Source organism: Papaver somniferum, unplaced genomic scaffold (assembly GCF_003573695.1).
Source record: "Papaver somniferum cultivar HN1 unplaced genomic scaffold, ASM357369v1 unplaced-scaffold_22, whole genome shotgun sequence".
NCBI classification, from domain to species: domain Eukaryota; kingdom Viridiplantae; phylum Streptophyta; class Magnoliopsida; order Ranunculales; family Papaveraceae; genus Papaver; species Papaver somniferum.
In genome coordinates this window covers 3,233,114-3,234,358 of record NW_020632152.1, presented here as the reverse complement: position 1 = coordinate 3,234,358, position 1,245 = coordinate 3,233,114, and the positions used below count along the sequence as shown (strand labels likewise).

General features: G+C 38.2%; 1 protein-coding gene across 1 annotated transcript; it reads left to right on the top strand.

The window, feature by feature from the left end:
• Window positions 1-312, top strand: LOC113340606 (antimicrobial peptide 1-like). Its single transcript, XM_026585731.1, has one exon. It carries the CDS (start codon window positions 1-3, stop codon window positions 310-312), a length of 312 nt encoding a protein of 103 aa, XP_026441516.1.
• The last annotated feature ends 933 nt before the right edge of the window (window positions 313-1,245 follow it).

Sequence of the window (1,245 nt, the reverse complement as noted above, 5' to 3'; positions counted from 1 at the left end):
ATGGCATCTAGTACTAAGAACTCACTCTCCTTGCTATTCATGGCTTTCGTCCTCATGGCTGTAGCAAGTGAATTGGCAAATGCAAGTTCGTTCACAGTATATCGTTTATCAGGTTGCAGCGGCCAATCTCAAACGTACCGTTGTGGATGCAACAACCTTTTATATATGGGTGGTTATCGATTTACTTACACTGGTCAAACTGCTAGAATGTACAACACAGGAAATTGTCTAGGTGCGAGCGTTACTACTTTCAGCAGCAGCGGTAGTCGGTGCGCTGGAGTTGGATGGAGGAGTGTTAACCTCCAGTGTTAAGTGAATTCCTCAATTGTGGATGTTTAGGAATGGCCTTAGGTATCGTAGTGATATCTATATCACTAGGTGCTTTCTAATAAATAAAGTAGGTCCATTTCATTACGTGCTTCCTAAGTGAGTAAGTTATAAATAAACTCGGAATGACTCTGTCGTAACGATTAATTTTGGGTTGTTATTGCAGAATGTTATTTCTTAATGTATTCGATGTTTGTCTTATAAATGGATCTTTTATATTTAATAGTGGGCTTATATTATTAAATCACTCATTATACTTGGTTCCTCAGTTCTCCATAGTTTAATGTGGTTACCAGCTGCTGGCTTCCATGTTGAAGTTATTAACCCAGGGAAAGTTGATAAATGCAATGATCGTCGAGTCAAGGATGTTCTAACACAAGCTCCATAGACTAAAAGGAACTAGACGAATCTCCCGTTGAAAAAAAGAAGAAGAAGCCAATCTCCCAGTATAAAAGAGAGTGTGAGAAATTAATCCGAGTACTAAGACTCAAGCATTGAAGTTCTCGCTTCACGACTCAGGTCTAAATCAATAGTTTTCTTCAAATCTTTTTTTGGTGCTCTGATCCCAAACTACCCAAGTAACGGCATCCAGGATAAAATGATATATGGACGTAAATATAAAGGATAAAAAATCGCATCATTTAATTGTTATTTCTTAAGTTAAGCTCTCTCTCCACCGGATTTTGTTAGAGGTGGCCAACTTTTTGGTTATAATGTTTTTGTTTTTTTGAAGCATAATCGTCTTTAGTTGATTTAATGGGCAGTATAACCATGCTTTGGGATGTCCATGGCCACAGGCAGTACATATTTTAGAGGACGGTACTCGTTTTTGCTCTCCTAATAACTCCCAACTCCTAATTGAAGTGGGTGGTGTGCTCAACTTGTTTCTATTTCCTCGACTTTCTTTCTTTGAAGGTT

Bases quoted from the DNA above. Each gene is read 5' to 3' on its own strand.
- LOC113340606 (XM_026585731.1), top strand. From the start codon at position 1: ATGGCATCTAGTACTAAGAACTCACTCTCCTTGCTATTCATGGCTTTC.